The following is a 17,538-nucleotide window of genomic DNA, read 5'->3' as shown; positions in this document are numbered from 1 at the left end:
TCCTGAAAAACCTGCTCAGGTTCCTGAACATATGCGGTGTACAGATGGTGGCTTCAGGAGTGCTTGCTCTGTTGTCCAGGCAGACGCCCACTGAAACAACACTAGTCCCTGTGGTGGAATCACAGAGGAAAATCTGTCCAGTTCCTCTCTTCTGTGGCTGACAGAAGCCTTCCCAGAAGGTGGTTCAGGCCCTTCTCCTCCAGAACTTCTGTAGAAGATCCTGCAGTGTTCTGGCACTGAAAGCAACCCACGAGGTCTCATCTCCTGTACTGGTTCTGGCAGTGCCTTGTAAACCTGGCTTTTCTTCAGAAGCCCTGAACAAAATGTTTTCCAAAGAAACCTCTGGAGGAACCCACCGGGATCTATGAGGATATGTCTGTTGTAACAACTACAATATTTGTTTACTTGCTGTTAGCAAAGCTTAGCATTTCTTGCCAATATCTTAAGAGCAGTCACAGCGTTAATCCTACATTTACAAAGGGAACCTGATACAGGTGTGAAGCTGTGCAGTGTGGGAGAGTCCCTGTGAGAGAGGATACTGAAAGATTAATCCTGTGAACTGCAAAATGATCAAACTTGATGTGAAATTGAGATGGGAATAACTTGTCAGCTGGGATTGTTTCCTGAAGAAGCTGAAGTGGCTGCCCTTGGGCACACTCTCACTTACAATGCCACACAAGAGCAGATGATAGAGCGGGTCTTAGGGCTCAACTCTGGGCATGCTGAAGGAAAAAAATTCTGGTGATCCCTGGCAGGGCATGGATACCTCAGTACTTACGCTCCTTTAGCATTAAAACAGTTCTCTTAATGTCTTCCCTAAATCAATCCCGCTCCACTTTAAGCCTTCTACTACTGCTTCAGTGCATCTCCTGACCAGTGCGGTGCCTGGTACACATAAGCTTTGGAATGAAATCTGGATCACGCAGGAAGACTGACAGCAGGTATCACTGTTGCAGATGGGAGAGCCCCAGCAGTGGCAGTTCTGGTCACCCACCCTGCAGCAACAGCCACGGGCAGTTACTGCGGAGGTGCGTGCTGCTAGCACCAGCACAGCAAGACACAGGTACTGCTATTTGCAGTGATGGTGACAGAGCAAGTATTGTCACTACCAACAGAGGAATATAGCTCATAGCTATATACAGCTATAACTATATAGCTATAAAGTTAATATCTGCAGTGGGTTGGCAGACACCAAATACTTAGTGGTATAGTGCTGAAAACACGCATATCAGCAATGGTCTTTTACTTTTAAAAGACCGTAAAGAAGATTTACCTGGGATTACTATTGATACTATTTTCAATGTTAAACCAGACATTAAAATTTAGTTTCTGTAATTAACCTGGATTAAACAAACGTTTGAGTTGTCAGAGGGGTGTAAGAGCAGTTATGTGTAATGTGGATATTTAAACTGACACAACTTACTTTCAGCCACCCAGGATTCCTTTTCAACCTGTTGTTGGAGATAATATATAAGTATCATTATTATTTTTATATAAAGGCTAGGAAATCCTTGATTTGGCCAGTTAATAAAAGATTTCATGCAGCACCTCTGTGCTTGAGCCAAGTTAGGTAAGATACTGAGGCAGCCAAGGGAGAGAGATCCCAGCACAGCCAAGTCTGTCTGTCCTCCTTCAGGCACAAGCTTGGCTGCCTACAGTGAGCAACGTATGTCAGCGGCTGCGAGTTGTGAGATGGGCAGTTTAAAGTTTGCTTGGCTGTTTCTACAGCACATTTCAAGTAAAAAAAGCCCAAGACTTGGAGAAAATAGAACATAGTCACCTTTGGTGTCCCTTCTGGTAACGCAAGCAATTGGGATACGGAGAATGTCTGCACTGACGTGTAACTCAGCGACCAAACGCTGCATCTAAGCAGCCAAAAGGGGCCACTTGGCTGGCAAGCAGCTACACACAACGTACCACTAAAAGACTCCAAAACCAGCTTCAATTGACTCCAAGTGCCTATACATCAAAGTCTGATAAACTGGAGCCCTTACTGCTACAAGTCCAGGATAAACTAAAGGCCAAGAGCTGCTTTCCTCTCTATTGAGGAGCACCTTCCAGGAAAAACATGGGAAGTCCCCACAACCCGTGACCATGCCAGTTGCTCCTCATTGTGTGGCTGTGTAGATGATTTATCTCTAAATGTAAAACCACATTCCTCCTCTTTTTCTGTTGCATCCTGTTTGCCATATCACTTCTGATTTGCCTTGATCCTTCCAAATTCCAGTAGTCTGCTTCATGCTTCTAGGTGCTCCCACTGACATCTCATCTGAAAACTTCACAAATGAATTCTGTATCCCATGACCCCAGTTAATAAGGACTGCTCCAGGAGTCAACTTCCTATCTGTTTTTGCACATCCTCATCATAGTATTATCTAAATTAATCTTCCACAGCTTGCTTACGGGAATGTCAGAGAAGGCAGTACAATTAAGATGATAAATCAGCAATCTTGAATTGAAAGTACAGTATTACTCAGCCAAAGGAATTGTATGCATGAGTGGAACTGTAACTAATATTCAGGAGGAAGGAAACTTTGCATTCACTTTGAAAGCTTATGCAGGATCATTCTTCACAGCAGCAGATAACAGAAGTGCTGGTGCACGTGCCCCTATTACCACAGTCTCATAAAGACAACCAACAGCTCTTATGATTATACTAATAATTTTAAGGGACATGGTAATGGTCATGCTGTCCACAAGGGGCAAAAATCAGTGTAATAATGATCATGCAAAATGGTAACGAATAATAAATCCCAACTAACAACCGACTAGCTGGTGTGATGAATCACTCATGAACCCTAGCAGATTACCACAAGGTATCTTTACAAAACTGACACTTCCATCAACAGGATATATCATGTTCTCCATGTACAAATCTGTTTTCACAGAAAGATCTGTTCAAATCATTCTTCATTTTTTCTGACTGGGTAGTACTTCATCTGAAATGTTTTGCTTTTATCCACATGATTTGCACTGCTAGCGAGGACTCCAAAACAGTTCTGTGGGGTGACAACCGCATCCAAACATGGACTTACTGAAACTCTTCAGGTGCCACCACACAGTAAGACAAATGTACACCAACACAAGCAAAGCTTCAGACCGTACTGGTTTGTTACAAAACTATAGGGACTAAACAGATCAGCCAAATATTATGAGGACCTACAGTGCCAGTTTCAGTATCCTGCTTTGCAGACCAGAGATTTACCTTTATAATTGTTGCAAGGCTAAGAGAGCTTTGAGGCAGATTGTTCAAATTTTCCCTTCAACTAATACACATTCCTGTCAGGAATGGAACATTTCACATGGTGATATTTTGCGTGTTGATGTAAAGATACTATTGTTACTTCACGGCTATTTTAAGATTTCTATAATCACTGAATGGATGCTGAATGGCCAAAACAGTTCCTTTTTTGCATGTGAACAAATGAGAGCTTTGCTACTGATCTACTGGTAGGGTATTTTTATCCTTTCACTGATAGACTTACTCAGTTCCAGCCTGAACAACCCCACCGCCCTAAAATACATACAAGGACAAGCAAGACTATGTTTGAATACTTCCTGTTAAAAAGATAATATTGTCCTTACTAACACCTTATTTCCAATGAAAAAAGGTAGTGAACTGATTAGTGCAGGAAACCTCTGACCAAGAAGAAACTCTTTAAGACCTGCTAACAGCATTTCAAATAAAACACATCAGAGGTGAGAACCTGGAGCTAGTGAGAGCTCCAATGACAAGAAATCGTGAAACAGAAGGGAAAACCCTCCTAAAAAGGCCTGGATCATCCAATGAGGAGATAGGCCATGTTCACATTTGCATACCAAGGTAAAGAACACAGGCAAAACCAAATTCCTCACATTTAACACTCACATCTATAATGTTCTGACTATAGGCTTACCCCTGTCATCCTCAACACATGAAATTCCCTTTCTATCATCAGCACTTCCCCCAGGTGGAGGGGACAAATATGACCCCACCATTCTCAACATCCTTGCTGGTGACTTTTTAAAAAAAGAGTTTTCAAATAACCGTGCCACTCAGTCTATGCAGAATGGTTATTTGAAAACAAATACACAAATGACATGTATCCTCCAGAATGGAAATCTCAACTCTTCTATCAATTTTTACACTCAAAACCAACACTAGCCTGTCAAATACCACTTACATGCACTCCGAGGACACTGCTCATGACAGACACTCAGCACACCACAGAAATACATCATGTTTTTGAAAGGGCCACGTGGATCCTGCATAAGAAATAGCTTTTATAAAAAAAGAGACCCTCTACTCATTGTATACACTGCTCTCAAAGACCATCCTAAAAACTACACAAAAAACCCTCAAAAAAGTTATAATCTATGTTAGAACATCCTACCCAGTGGAAAATTGTCCTCAGAGGCATCCCTGCCAGTCTTTAAACTGCCTCCCAACCTTGGTAAGCTTATCATCAGAAGGAAGATTGTCGTGCGGAAAAAGAAAAAAAGAAAAAAACAAGTACAACTTGTCAAAACCTTCCCTTCCATCTTCCTGTAAAGACCTTCTATCCCAGACACCAGCACTCCCAGGTCTCATACATGGGCTTACCTGGGAAGTCATATCCAGCACACAAGCCACCCTCACACCCCATAGTCGAGATCAAATAACTACCAAGATCAGACTGAACTTGCACAGACCACTGATAAAGCACAAACACACTTAACTGCTGCAAAAGCAGCTCTCACAAGATAATCAGTCTCTGGACTGTCAATCCTGATCCTCAAGAGAAACCTATAAACTGCCCTCCAGCCACAAACCTAGCAATAAAAATTCAGAACATTTCAGGATAGCAAGACACTGCTGTTCTGCCACACCATAACCTCCCACACTATCCACATCCCACAGGCTATAACCTCTCTCTTTCTCTGCCTACATCTAATGTAGTCGTTTAAACATGCCAGGAAACATTACATCTCTTTCCCTGAGAAGACAAGTACCATATCATTTCTGCTTTCCTACAAATTAGCATTCCCACATTGAACTTGCCAGCTCCATTTCCTTTCAAAGATAATCTGATAGACACTGACTCAAAACTCTGAGGGATTTTCTCAATTTGCATTCCATTCTGAAAGCAAGCTGTCACTTTTAGGTCAGGTCTGAAGATGGCTTGCATGACTGAAAGTGTTTCTCCTTTTTAACCTACAATGTTTGGTCTAATGAAAGACATTACCTCTGCATATGTCCTTAGACATCATGGCCAGAACAACACTACTATGTTTTTACACAATTTAAAAATCGAGCCATATTACATTCCAAGGAAACTTCTAATCCTTATAAAATGTTTCAAAACATAATTTTGAACCCCTAAAGGTTTAAAGACACGTTGTCCTTCCCAAGTCACTAAGACTGTGGAAATCGGAGTGATATTTTACGAGACCACTATAAAATTCTGGTTTTCCAACTTAAACACTTTACAAGTCATCACTGTCCTCAAACAAAGGTTTGAAGATAGATCAGAAAGTGCTCATTGCCATTAGAGAGTAAAATAAAGCTAGAAAGATGCAGAAACTCTTCATTGCTTAGTATCACACAGAGAGTTGTCCTAATCATCAGTCCTCCTCAACAAATCCACCATCCCCAACTTCTGATGGGAGGGATTATGATCATACTCAGACTGTGGGAAAACAAATATGGATCAAAATGACTTGACAACATACAAATGTCTTCACTCTCTCAACTTTCTATTCACCATTACAACTAACTCTAATAGCCCTTGTTAAGCATTCCATGAGATACAGACTTTACATTTCAACACTCTCTTGTTCACCTGTTCCCTCCCAGAGATGTGGTTTCTGTAGCAACTATGGTCCAAATCTTGAGATGTAAAAAGCCAGCACACACTTCTGTTCACTCCTCAACACTCACACATGTGCACAGAGGCACGCAGAGTCACAAACTTACTAGTAAATTTACCCATTTAAGATAGAATACATGTTTTAGAAAACATTGGAACCGTTGCATGGGAGGCAAAAGCTCCACTAACCAAATACTTTCTAACTGAAAGCTTGTCAATGTATCCACATTCAATTTATCCTTGTTTCAAAAAAATGACCTGCGCTCTTACCATCATGATTAGAATTCCCCAGGGTCCACGGCTCATCTGAATCGAAGTGAGTATCTCCTCCTATTCCTGGTCCAGGAAAGTAAGCATGAGCTAGGAATCCACCTTCTCCATCAAACGGAGAACTGTCTCCATGGAAACCAGAAGCAAAAAATATCATAATATCTGCCTCCTTTCTGTCATTTTTAATTTCATGGTAAGGGACCTCTTCAAAGGTAAGTGGTGTCACTCTCTGCCAAACATCAAATGCCTGACGAATGGCTCTCCTTGTATCAATCTCTCCAACCTTGGGGGTATAGTTGTGTACACTGTGTGAATGAAAAAGAAGGGTTGTTTAAATTTGCAGAATACATTTGAGACTTCTTATTTTATTTTCAATACATAACCACATCTACAGTTTCCAAAGGGTCTTTATTTCTTGCAGACACTACTTTGTGCATGCAAAGCTTTGCTGTTACAAATAAAGTTACCAACAAAACTACAGCCCTGAAGTCTACATTTATTAGTAAGAATCTTCTTGATACTTTGGTTGATCTTGCATCAATTCCTAAAAACCTGACAACCTTTCAAATCCTGGTGTAACTTAGTTTAAAAATGTAAATTACTTCAGATTTTGTCTGAAATTATCACGCTATAATGGAATCCAATGTATGAAAAAACCTGACTACTAAAACTCTTTTTGAGAAACAAACCTTTCAGTAAACTATACAACCTTACTTATATGAGTAGCTTCATTCTCAGGACTACTCAAAATACTTAAGAGCTCATAGGAGCGACAGACCTGCCAATTTTGTGCAACCCAGTCCACGACAGCTGGTGATACAGAGTTTATGGGGAGTGGCGAGTGGAGATTAAGTGCACATAAATTTCCCATAATTGTAAAATTTAGCTTAAAAAGTGCTGTTCATGGGGTGGTTTTTGTGTGTGCATATAACAGACTCAAAATCTGTTAAACTTGTCTTGGGGAATATGAAATATCTGTCATGGAAACAACTTTCAGTTTTTAATGAAACTGGTTCAATTTAATACAATGATTGACAGAGGAAAGACACTGTAATACATTCAGTGGTAAAACAAGGTATCTATCACTTCAATGGCACACTACAAATACTGAAATTGGGAAGTTAAACAGCTACTAGTTGACAATGGCAGAAGTGAAGCCATCTGCCAACCTGCTTCCTGAGGTTAAGCATAAACTTAAGGTATGTTTTATTTATATGATTAGATACCAGTTTGCCCCAAGGTCCAGAAAAGGTTAAAATCAGGATCTGACTCTCAGATCTTCACATACAGGAAATGTCCCTTTACAATCTGAGTTAAAGGAATGATTATGGGTGGAAGTTTTGAACGAGTCCCTCCTCCCAGTCTCTGCAGTCCCTCACCATTACCTGAAGAATTCTCCTTCTTTCTCAGAGCTCTCAGCAGAAGCAACAGGGTGCCCCAGCCCCTAATTCTCTTTCCCTTCAATCCATCATACCTCTTCCTACACATTCTGGCACCTTCCCCATGATGGTCACTCATATTTCTACCTCTTCACCACAGACTTTCTTTCTGTCTTAGCTTTGCTCACCTGTATCTTTTCTTTAATGTCTACACTCCTAATTTTTACTCCTCTGCAACCTCTTTTCCCCCTTCAAAAAAAAATAGAAGCCTATACTTTGAACTAGAGGGGTGTTTAATTTTATTTTTAAGTGACATTCTTATTGTCAGAAACTTCCATTAGCATTATTCTGCAATTGCCTTTCAAAAGCTAAGGGCCTAAATGACACAAACAAAACACATCTCTAAGAAACTATCATCATTATGTAACAATCATTTGACACCTGCAGCTCACTTCAGCATATTGCCTCGACTAAGTCTGGACAAAAGCAAGAGTTCTACTACACGAGCAAAAGAAACACCTCTGCAAAAATAAACTTTCAGTAACATGTTGCAAATCAGTAGAGGGAGAAAGCATCACACCTTTCGACAAAGATGTTCCTTCTGCTTTAATGGTTTGTTAAAGACGACACGTGATCTAAGGGCTAGAGCCTTAGATTTCTAAGGGAACAGAAAGGGGCATACTAGGATTTTCCTGCCAAAATTACACAATTGATGGATGGGAATTAGAAGTCTTTAGTGATAAGTTATTTTCTAATTAAGAATAGACTTCTCAGTTACTTCAGCTCTCTGAAAGTATTTCCCTCCACCATGTTCTGAGAATGAAAGCCTCAAGGCATCACAGGGAAAATCCAGTTTTTAAAAGTACTTACAAAATTTGCATACCAAACAAGTACAGAACATTTTTTTCCCCAAACAAAAAGGGGCAGGGAGGGGGCTGTACCTGTAGGTTATATGCTTCTGCCTCCACTTTTGTCCAGTTAGTGCATACCGCTTTTTCCTCCGGCTATGGCGTAGGTGGGGATGATCTGGAACTCCACAGCGAGGCTTCTTCATCCACCTGGAAGGGAAGGAAAGAAAGAGCAAGCTAACAAAGAGCTTGGAAATCAGATTCAAAAGAAGTCAGGGGGTGACTGGAAGACCTCTAAGCCTAAACAATGTACATCTTATCTATCAAAAATATTAGCCCCCCACCTTCAGGAAGGAAGTGTCTTCCCAACACCAGTAGATGGTTTGCAAGACTTCTTTCTGGAACACCTTTTAAATAAAAAACAAATAGACAGACACTTTGCCTTGTACAGCCTCACAAGAACATTCTTTCACAGCACCCATACCTGCTCACAGTTCAGGCCAAGCAGCCGACCTTTCCTTAGTCCACTTCCTATATGCAAAAACTACGGGTGCTTACAAATTTCAGTACAGTCATCTGTCAACTTCTGCCCACCAAGAACAGAGCAAATGAGAGCTGTCAGGTACAGTACAACATGTATAACAAGAACCCAAGCTGTGTATATAAAGCTAGCACAGATCTTCCCCACTTACATTACTTTACATTTATCAGTATGGTATGTCTTTCAGAAATCTAAGCAAACTGTGGAAATCAGATCTGTCTTGCCCACACAACTGCTGCCACCTTCAAAGAAAAGTGGTACATCTAAGGTTTGCTTTTAGAAAAGCCGTATTAATTCAACCTCAACACACTGTGTTTTTCCAAGTGTCCTTTATTTGTGTTCTTTGCATTGCTTCTACCACTTTTCTAGAGAGATGTTAGGCTTCCTGTAGCCTGTATTCTCCTAGATATTTCCCAAGGTTTTTTTTTTTTTTACATTTCCAGTCATATGATATGGTACAGAGCTTTTAGCATAACCTTACACAAACTGTAGTGTGAATCAGGTTTTCATCTCTTGAGCTTCATGAGAACTCCGGTACTCTGAACATCACCATCATCAGGCCCTGACTACAGTCAGAAAGTGACCTTCTGTTTTATCTTTACTAGTATCATCTAGAAGACAGAAGGGTAACAGGGGAGTACTACCAAACCAACGTGGATGTGTAGGACAAGTCACCAGGACTTTCCAGGCCAGTGCTGGCTGTGCTGACACAGTAGCAATACATCAGCCAGCCCCTCACACCTCAACATCTGTTTCCTGTATGAACACCAGCTGCACCTTCCCAACACCTGCCCTATGCCGAGCAGGCTGCAGGAAATCAGCCCACACACAGATCAGCCTCATGCTGTCAAAGCCCATCAGAAGAGACCTGACCAAAAGTTAATTCCCTCAATAACAGTCAAATTCCCTGCCCTTGCGGCAGCTCCATCACAATGTACGGACACGGGGCAGGGCATGGGGCTGCTCCAGAAGCAAGCTGTAATACCAGCACCCTGGGCTTGAAGGGCTTCTTGAGCCAAAGCCTCCAAGGTATCAGCATTTGCAGAGCTGCGACAGACTTACGTTACGCACAGCTGGCTAACTCCTCTTCCAACCCCGCTCCACTTAGGCCTGTCTGAACCCCCATATTCTACCACAGTTTGTTCCAGAGCTCAGCTACACGCTTTCTGAAATAGACTTTGTAAAAAAGCCCAACTACCTGGTTAGAGCTAGGCAGCACTCAACTTGTCAACAGCCTGTGCTAATGTCAAGCTGAGAATGAATCTGGATCAGTTCCCTGATTCAACTTACTTCCCAGACATATGGGCCCTCATCTAATCACATGGGCCAGGGTACAAGTCCAGTCATCTCTTCTTTTCTCAACAACACAGATCTATGGCAAAATAATCACAAAGCTGTAGCTTGCTGCCGTTGACCTTCTTTATCTGAGTTTTTTGACAGCCACTCTCTACTGAGCAGTTTGGATTAACCCTTTCTGTGTTCCAGCAGATTTATAAAAACACACCACATCAGAAACAACAACAAAAGACAATCACTTGAAGCAGGATTCAGAAACTTATGGTGGCTTGCCCCCTCCACCCCACTTTTTTTTTTTTTTTTTAAATGGGGGCACCAATAACACTGGATCATCAAAATTTATACTTGGTATTGTTTACACATAAACTATTGCATTCCTCCAGCTGCTCGGCATGCAGCAAACAGGTCATTTCAAAAAGCAGTGACATACAGCTCTTGTTCAGATACAGCTGCTTTCCCCAGTTCAGGCACCAAGCCCTCCACAAAACTCTCCTAAACAGAGGAAGCTGTCACTCTCAATCACCTACTATTGAGCTGGTGGAAGTGGTATTTTTAAATATCTGTGTCATACATGCCAAGGTGAGGGACCTACACAACAGGCTCCAGACAAAGCACAATACACAAGACACAAGCAAGACTATTTCTTGGTTCCCTCCAGGGCCACATGATTGACTATGACAAACACAACAGCCACTGCTTTTGTTAGGTGCTAGCGTGCCTTCTCTCCCAGCTCGCTCCCAGGACTACACCCTCGCCTAGTCGCTGACCAAAATTACAATTCAACCCACTAGCTGCAGGCAGACACAAAGTTTGCTGCTGCACTGTCAATTGCAGGGTATGAGGAGGCCATTTTACATATTCTCCCCTGATCTCCTTACAGGAAACTAAACATCCTCAACCTGCTACCTCAAGGCAGCCCCTCTGCTGAACAGACTCCCATCCCACCTGCCTTTCGGATACCAGTAAGCAACATCAATGGTGTTGTTCCTTCCCATTTCCCACTCCCACCGGCAGCACCTGCAGGGTAACTTTCACACACTTGGGTACCACTCTTGGAGGAAAGAACAAGCTCAGGATTTGGGGGCGTGTGGGGAAAGAGATGAAAAACTTCAGGCTTCCATAGTAAGTGTAAACAGAATATGCAGAATTTGTTGCCTAACAAAGAAACCACAGAAAATAATAACTTCGCACTCTGACTGATTCTAAAGTCACTTCAAAGGGACAGAGCTTATGACACTGACAGAAGTGACAGAAAAACTTGTAATTGCAGTCTCAAAACTCGTAACACAGACTGAAATAACAGCTTAGCAAACGCCCAAGTAATTCAGAGCTCTCACAGCCAGCCTGCCTTGCCAGTTCTCCTTTTGCTCAGCTTCCAGAACCAAGTCTGAGGAAGCAACAGCCCAAGAAGGCCCAGCCAGACATGCCCTCCAACTCAAAACACAGGCTCACTGCTAACAGCAATTAGGATCTCTTTTTCCTTTCCTGTAATCTCTAGGTAGGTACTCCTGCTCCACCCTGCCATACAACATATGGACCTACTGATGCAGGACAGATGGAAGTAGAGCAACTGAACTGCCAGCAAAGCACACCCGCGTTTGGCTGCAGCTGAGGTTTCAAGCCTTTGGAGGCTCGAATTGCAGAAGAGAGAACCATCTAGGTGTTACACCCATCAATCAGCCTTTGGGTATTCATGCACCCATCAAGCCCTGCCTGTATATAAACTCAGTAAAACGTGGGCAACATCTTCCTTTCGTCCAGAAAAATACTTTTCCTTACTAAAGCAGGGACTCCCACATGCAGTTTGCTCCCTTCCCCTGTCACCCACAGGGCAGCAGAAGCAGCTCCCTAAGTTTCCAAACTCGCATCCCAATATCATAGCTTCTTCTTCCCCCACCCCCTTCCAACTCAAAAGCATCCCAACTGCAAGCTTCTACACAGCAACTGCACATACACAACCTTGCTCTCTGGCTCTGCTTCGGCATTCACTTACAAACTGTATTATTAACGGCAAAGAGATCTCAGATGGGAAATCCCCACCTTTACAAAGCATTTCATTTTCAACTTATTTGAAAAGCAAACAAACAGGATTTTCTCTATCCCTTAATGGAGAACAAAGGGCTTTTCCTGTGAGCTAAAGGAGGGAACATTACATTCACTGGAGAGGCACTCCCAGTCCAGGATGATCCCCTCCTGCCTAATTCACTAATTTCTTCTGTTTCTCCCTCTTCTTATAGTCTGGAAGGCATACAACCAACCCCCTTTGTTCTTCATGCTATTTGGTTACTTTGCGTCCCCTTCTTTTGTGCTGCTGTGTCCCTTTTGCCAGCAGAGTGCCCTAACAGGAGAGATGAAAAACTAGGCAGAACACACTCTAAAAGGGTCTGCTAATACAGTAAGAAAAGGTCAAGGGAAGACTCTTAGGCAGGGCCTAAACAAGTTCTATTATTTGTGCTTTCTTTTTTTTGCTCACCACGAGATGCTGCTTCTTCCCAGAAAGTATCAGTAAGACCTTATTTGCATTCTGCTTTAGTCAACAGATTCTCCCCTAGTCCAGACCAAGAGCAGAAAGATTCAGACAATACACGACATCCAGGCAATCAGAGGACAGGAAGCCAGTCAAGTAGCAGCAACAAACACCACTTCCACACCACGCTTCGCAGTACATGCTGAGCAGCAGACTAAAGGCAACAGCCTTCAAAGAACAGAGTCCCTCTGGCCTAGGTGATTTATACCAATGCTTCTGTGCTATCAAGACACTGATCACAAACAACAAATAACACACAGTCAACATACAGCAGAGAACATCTCATGTGCAACAAATGGCAACTATCAACAGCTAAGTAGTCTTGACTATCATCGTAAGACTGCAACCACTCACTTCAACTTGGAATTACAGATCTCCACAAATAGCATCTATGGAGATCCACAACTCCAATTAAGCAAGCAATACATTAGAAGCCATTTCTAGAGCCAGATTTTCACCTAAATCCAGATGGAGATGGAAATAAATGAAATCCCTGATGTTCTCTGCTTTCAGAAGCTCACAGGATTCATGTTTTGCCTGTGCACTGGCAATGGGCATCTATGTACAGAGGACAACATTTAACAAGAGCTTCTCCTCACACTTGCCAACAGTACTGTTGGCAAAAAGAAAAGGTGGAGTTGTCCACGTTTTTGTTAGGGTCACCTTTTCATAATCAAGACTGTTCTGGTTGAGTCAGTCAAATATATCCCTTTTGAGGGCTTCTTGTAGCTTAAATAATTATCCAAGTAATATGACAATGTGTACAATATTACAGCGTGTAATGTGACAATTAGCCTACGTTAATCTTACTCAATAGTTGTCTGGTCCAAAACTCCTGTTACTGGGATCCCATAAAACTGTTGCATAGTGGCAACCGCAGACTGCACAGCTTTTCCTGACTGCAAGGCAGACATTTGGCTGTCAGATGGAAGTAAGTAGCCGTAAGTTTTTAACCAACCCTGAAAAAGAAAGAAACAGATGGTAAGATGCCACGGTAAGTTTTCAACTTAACAGATCAGAACATTTCCTCCAAAGGAAAAGTGACGGACTAGTGCAAAAAACTCAAGCACCTCTCTTTTTTTGGTTAGGTTTGGTAATATCATCTGATCCCTGGGAAGGGCTGAAGACCCAACTTAATATCACTTGTCCTGACAATGCAGACCTGCCAATTAAAAATAGCTGTCATCACTAATAAGTAACTGGGGCAGACTTAGGTCTTTGGAGCACCAGAAATGCCCAAGAAGCTCTGTCCTTGTTCTAGAGACCTCCTGTGCACTCTGTCATCTCGCTATTACGAGATTCCTCAGTCCCCATAGCAGCACGCCTCCAGTAACCCACAGCCCAACACCTACTCCTGCCTTTGGACCATCACTCCAAGCAAACAGCTGAACAAACAGGCCTGGGCAATCCCCACAAACACAAGTTCAGCTTTATGCTTGCACTGAGCACAGGAGTATTTCTTTAAAAAAACCCAAACAACCAAAACCAACAAACCAAACAAAAAAACCCCACACTTAGAAAGTGTGCAGGGACTCTGATTAGATGGACTCTTCCTCTACTAATAGCAGATATCCAGCAAATTGTCAGAACAGGAAAACAGCCAACTCTCCTCAAGGAGCTTTGTCTCCTTCTCCGCCTCCCCCCCAAAATGCAGCCTTAGATAAAAACCACGTCAGACTTGTCAAAATACTAAGGACAGCATTTTCAAAACCACCCATTAATTCAGGATATTTTTTTTCCTCCCTTCTTTTCACCCCCTCTCACTCTGATACCATGAGAACAAGGGATATTAATGCACCATTAAGTGCAAGTGCCAATAAAACGTGAATGAAGGTTTGCTTGCAAAAACTTTTCACCATAACTTTTCATGCACACACCCTAGTGCTTCCTCTTTCTGGCCAGTACCCCAGCCCTGTGATTCAATACTTAGACCAGGATTACTACAAGATCGACAGATATCCTGTAAGCTTTTTCCAGCCACAAGGACAATTCATCTGACCCACAGGACGCAGTCCTCAACACACAAACGCTGATGAAACAGCTTCGTGTGCTGCTCTCACACCCGCAGCCTGATCACTCAGAGCAGGGGGGAGAGCAGAGACACGTCGTCCCGTAACATTACAGAGGAAAGGGGCTCAAATCAGGAGCAGCACAAGGAGAACAATCCCCATTTCTTTAGGGCAACAAGATACCCGAATCCGTTGGGAGGAGAGAAGGGGCTTGCTTCCAAAGCGGGAGAAAGAAGGTATAAGCCAGCATCTGGTCTGGGCATATTAAAGTTCACCAAGTCAATGGACGCGCAGCGCTATTCAACATGGGCATCGCCAGTGGCTCAGGACAAGCCAAGCTGCAAAACTGCGTGGAAACTGGACATTTGCTACCCCTGCCTTGGCCTCCAGCGCTGGCCTCTGACAAACACGGCGTGCTGGAACTCACGCCCCAGTGGTCTGACCAAAAGAAGCCGTCCTTGAGCAGCAAGGGCAGCGCACACCAACCGAACCGAACCCCCTGCCCCTCCCGGCCAGGCTCGGACGCGGGGGAAGGGCCCGCACAGGCACCAAGAGGCTCCTCGCGGGAGGCCGATGCTCAGGGAAGAGCAGGCAGGAGAGGACGCTGCCTCCACCTGCCAGGCACAGGCAGAGGAGCTGCCAGCGCCTGCGGCCGCACTCCTGAGCCCAGCCGGGCAGCAGCTGCCGAGAGCGGCACGACGCGGGCCTGCAGGGGAGGCGGGCAGACTGCCGGCGGGCGGCAGCGCCCGGGCGCGGCGGCGGGGCTGGAACCGGGCGCGGAGGAGCCGGGGCGCCGCCGCCCGCCCCCGCGCCAGCACAGCGCACGGCCCCGCGCTCCCCGCCGCCCGCTCCCCCGGCCCCAGCTGCAGCCCCGCCGCCCCGCTGAGCCGCCCAAGCCCCGCGCCCCTCAGCGCCCCGCCCGGCCCCGCTCCAGACGTACCCGGCCGGTGCTGGTGTCGGCGGCGGCGCGGAGCAGCGCGCAGAGCAGCGGCAGCAGGGAGCCCGCCGCCACCAGGCCCCGGCGCCGCCTCGGCGCCATGGCAGCGCGGCGGGGCTCCGGGCAGCGCTCCGGCCCGGCGGCGCGGGCTGCGGCTGCGCGGGGAGGCCGGAAGGGGACGGCGGCGGCCGCACCGCCTCTTCCTGCGCCGGGCCGGGGCTGCCGCGGGCAGGCCCTGGGTGCGCTTCCGCCGCGGGAAGGGCTCAGAGCCGGGCACCGGCAGCTCTAGGTCGCCGTCCCTCGGGGATTCTTCCACGCACCCGCCTCTGGCTGCGGGCACAGGAGGGCGCCGAGGGGCTCGCGGCGGCGCCTGGCCCTGCCTCAGTCCGAGCAGATGCGGGAGGACCGAGGTCTTTCTCCGGGGCCTCTTCTCTCACGGCGGGGTCGTTTCCTTCCTGCCGGGGCTGCCTCGCGTTGCCTTTGCCCGCAGCCGGACGGTCTTCAGCAGGCGCGTGTGGAAGCCCCGAGGAGGGGCTGGCAGCTCGTCGGCCGCTGGTCCTGCCCTGAAACCGGCCCCGTCTGAAAGGAGGTGACATGCTTCTGAGCGCCAGGACAAGAGGGAATGGCCTCCAGCTGCGCCAGGGCAGGGTCAGACTGGCTCTTAGGAAGGATTTCTTTGCGGAAGGGGTTGTTGGGCGTTGGAATGGGCTGCCCAGGGCAGGGGGGGAGTCCCCATCCCTGGAGGGGTTGAAGAGTCGGGTTGACCCAGCGCTGAGGGATCTGGTGGAGTTGGGAACGGTCAGGGTGAGGTTCATGGTTGGACTGGAGGAGCTTCAAGGGCTTTTCCAACCGAGATGATTCTGTGAGCTGTGCACCCAGGTGGAGGTGTGGGTTTCTCTACTACCGCAGTGATGAAGGGAAAAAGTTAATAACTAATCTGTACCTTTAAGACTCTGAGCCTTTTGCCCACCTAGCTGCAGAGAACTGATAAAAACAGCAGGTCTTTGAAGATAAACCTGCCTGGAAGACAATGGGATTATATGGAGACTGGTTCTGACCACCCGGAAACCATCTGAATACTCCGGCCTGTTCTCGTAAAACTCATGTGTGTGTATGTATATACTGCCTATATAGCCCAGGGGCTTTTAACTCGTGTGTGTGTTATGAGAGATCACACACACACCCGGCACCATAATAAAGGAATACCTGCTTAATAACTCCGGTTATTGAGTTTTCACTGTGTCACCAGAGAGACCCAAGGGCTTTGTCACACTCCATTTCTCTCCTTTGTCTCACTTGGGACCAGCAATGATGCCTCGTGGTGACAGGTTGAAGGAGGAGGAGGTGGCTGTGGGTGACAGCCCCCCCTGGCCCAGCCTCATTTTGTTCAGAGGGTCTGAAAGAGCAGTTGGTAGCCCGTACTTTCACATGGATTTACTAGATTATTTTTATCAGGGATTTTGGGTGGGGGGAGATGCTGTGCCACCACATGAATCACTTGTTCTGTCATTGGCTTAACCATACTGACACCAGAAGTTTGAATTCATATTTGCTGAAAAGGGGATCTTGGAGCGCCGTGCCCACAGCCAGCCTGGCACACGGGGCGGTTTGGCTGGCAAATCTGAGCAGTGCAATAGGCATCAGTGCACCCGTGACGTGCTTGGAGCTGGAGGAGTCACCGTGCCTGGCAATCCCAGGCCAGAAGGTGCTGCTGCTCCCCCAGAGAAACTGTGAGGACATTGGGTTATAAAAATGTGGGACAGGGATTTCATTTTTGGCAAAGCAGCTTTGTGAACGTGCTCTGCTGCGTGAACAGCCGGTGCTGGCCTTTTCCTTGCTGACTCAAGCTGACAGCAGCTCGGCTTCCATGCCGCTGAGGCTGTGCTCAGGACAGCCTCTTTGC

The 17,538-nt window shown here is 45.5% G+C and overlaps 1 protein-coding gene across 1 annotated transcript in view; it reads right to left on the bottom strand.

Moving 5' to 3' along the window:
• Positions 1-15,789, bottom strand: part of MMP24 (matrix metallopeptidase 24) — a 46,308-nt gene extending 30,519 nt beyond the window's left edge. The window contains exons 1-4 of the mRNA XM_074888507.1: positions 15,639-15,789; positions 13,500-13,648; positions 8,419-8,535; positions 6,099-6,403 (exon numbers count right to left, since the gene is read on the bottom strand). Coding sequence (XP_074744608.1) covers positions 6,099-6,403; positions 8,419-8,535; positions 13,500-13,648; positions 15,639-15,737 — 670 coding nt within the window. The 5' untranslated portion in view covers positions 15,738-15,789. The remainder of the gene's footprint in view (positions 1-6,098; positions 6,404-8,418; positions 8,536-13,499; positions 13,649-15,638) is intronic.
• Between the last annotated feature and the right edge of the window lie 1,749 nt (positions 15,790-17,538).

The sequence above is a fragment of the Strix uralensis genome, chromosome 18, assembly GCF_047716275.1.
Source record: "Strix uralensis isolate ZFMK-TIS-50842 chromosome 18, bStrUra1, whole genome shotgun sequence".
Classification (NCBI taxonomy): Eukaryota; Metazoa; Chordata; class Aves; order Strigiformes; family Strigidae; genus Strix; species Strix uralensis.
Note: the sequence above shows the minus strand (reverse complement) of the source record. Positions and strands in the feature narration are given on the sequence as shown.